General features: G+C 35.6%; 1 protein-coding gene across 1 annotated transcript; it reads right to left on the bottom strand.

Moving 5' to 3' along the window:
• Positions 1-357: 357 nt before the first annotated feature.
• Positions 358-1,290, bottom strand: LOC141098973 (olfactory receptor 5J3-like). Its single transcript, XM_073587029.1, has one exon. It carries the CDS (start codon positions 1,288-1,290, stop codon positions 358-360), a length of 933 nt encoding a protein of 310 aa, XP_073443130.1.
• Between the last annotated feature and the right edge of the window lie 215 nt (positions 1,291-1,505).

Here is a 1,505-nt window from a genome sequence, read left to right as displayed (position 1 = left end):
CAACTATTGTGAGAAGCTTGTGGAAGGATATCTTAAAGGGAATCTATCACCCCTTTTTCGATTATATTTCGAAGAAAGAGGTGACAGATTCCCTTTAAATGTTTGACCCAAGTCATTTTCACAGTGGTACCAAATGCTAATGAAATGTATGTAAACTTTTGACTTTGCAGTAAGTAATAAAAATGGCTTAAAACATTCTCTCTCTCCCATTATTATTGGTTTATTCTGATTTCATGTCAGATATTGAGAAAAACATGCATATATGGCTTTTTATATAGTGTATGTAAACTTGTAGTTTCAACTGTATATGCAGCAAAGCTGACATCATGTGATACAGTCATTGTGGCTCTGCTATCTCTATACACATCGAATCCTATTTATGTTAAGTTGCACCAGAGCTTTTTTAACATCCTGATTTCTTAAACTATAGACCATGGGATTCAACATAGGTATTACTACTGTATAGAACACTGACAAAACCCAGTCCTGATCCATTGCATATGCAGAATTTGGTCGCAAGTACATAAAGAAAACTGGGCAGTAGAATAAGGCTACACAAGTAAAATGAGAAGCACAAGTAGATAAAGACTTGATCCTACCTCCAGATGAACTAATTCTAATTATGGCAAATGTAATGTAGACATATGATATCACAATACATAACAAAGAGCCTACTTCAATAGAACCAGCAAAAACAAATACAAAAACTTGGTTAAGAAATGTATCTTTACATGAAAGTCTTAGGATGGGATTGATATCACAATAGAAATGGTTGACACGATTAGACCGACAGAACGGGAGGCTAAATGCAGCACATGTATGAATTAATGAATTAACACAACCAGCCATATACACTGAGATAACACATTTAACACACTTCACCTTGTTCATAATGACTGTATAGTACAGCGGTTTACATATAGCTACATATCGGTCATAAGCCATCACTGCAAGTATCATCCCTTCTGTGCTCGCCAGGTCAATGAATAGAAACATTTGTATTGCACAAGCGATAATGGAGATCGTTCTGATTTCAGAGAACATGTTGGCAATAATATTGGGTGTAATAGTTGATGAATAAAGGACATCTAGAAGTGATAAATTCATAAGGAAGAAGTACATTGGTGTCTGTAATCGGGGAGTAACTCTAATTAATACAATGATCATAAGGTTTCCCAGCAAAGTTATCATGTAGACTAATAGGCAGAGCAGAAAGAGAGGAAGCTGGAGGTCTGGGTTGGACGAGAGACCAGAGAGAATAAATTCTGTGACAAATGTTTCATTCTTCATTTTTGTGGTTTCATGTGTCAGCGTGATATGAAACTTAACATTATGTTTTCCACAAAATCTGCAATTATATGTAGATTCAGAAACAAGCAGCACAAATACTTCAAGGCAGCTAAAAGCATAGAATGCTGTCTGCAAACACGACTTTTATAAAGCATTTATTTGTAGCTCTTGAGCTGCACAATCTGAGAGCAGCATTGTTCCAAGAGGATTTATTA

Source organism: Dendrobates tinctorius, unplaced genomic scaffold, assembly GCF_039654945.1.
Source record: "Dendrobates tinctorius isolate UK_male_01 unplaced genomic scaffold, ASM3965494v1 ptg000097l, whole genome shotgun sequence".
Taxonomy (NCBI): Eukaryota; Metazoa; Chordata; class Amphibia; order Anura; family Dendrobatidae; genus Dendrobates; species Dendrobates tinctorius.
Note: the sequence above shows the minus strand (reverse complement) of the source record. Positions and strands in the feature narration are given on the sequence as shown.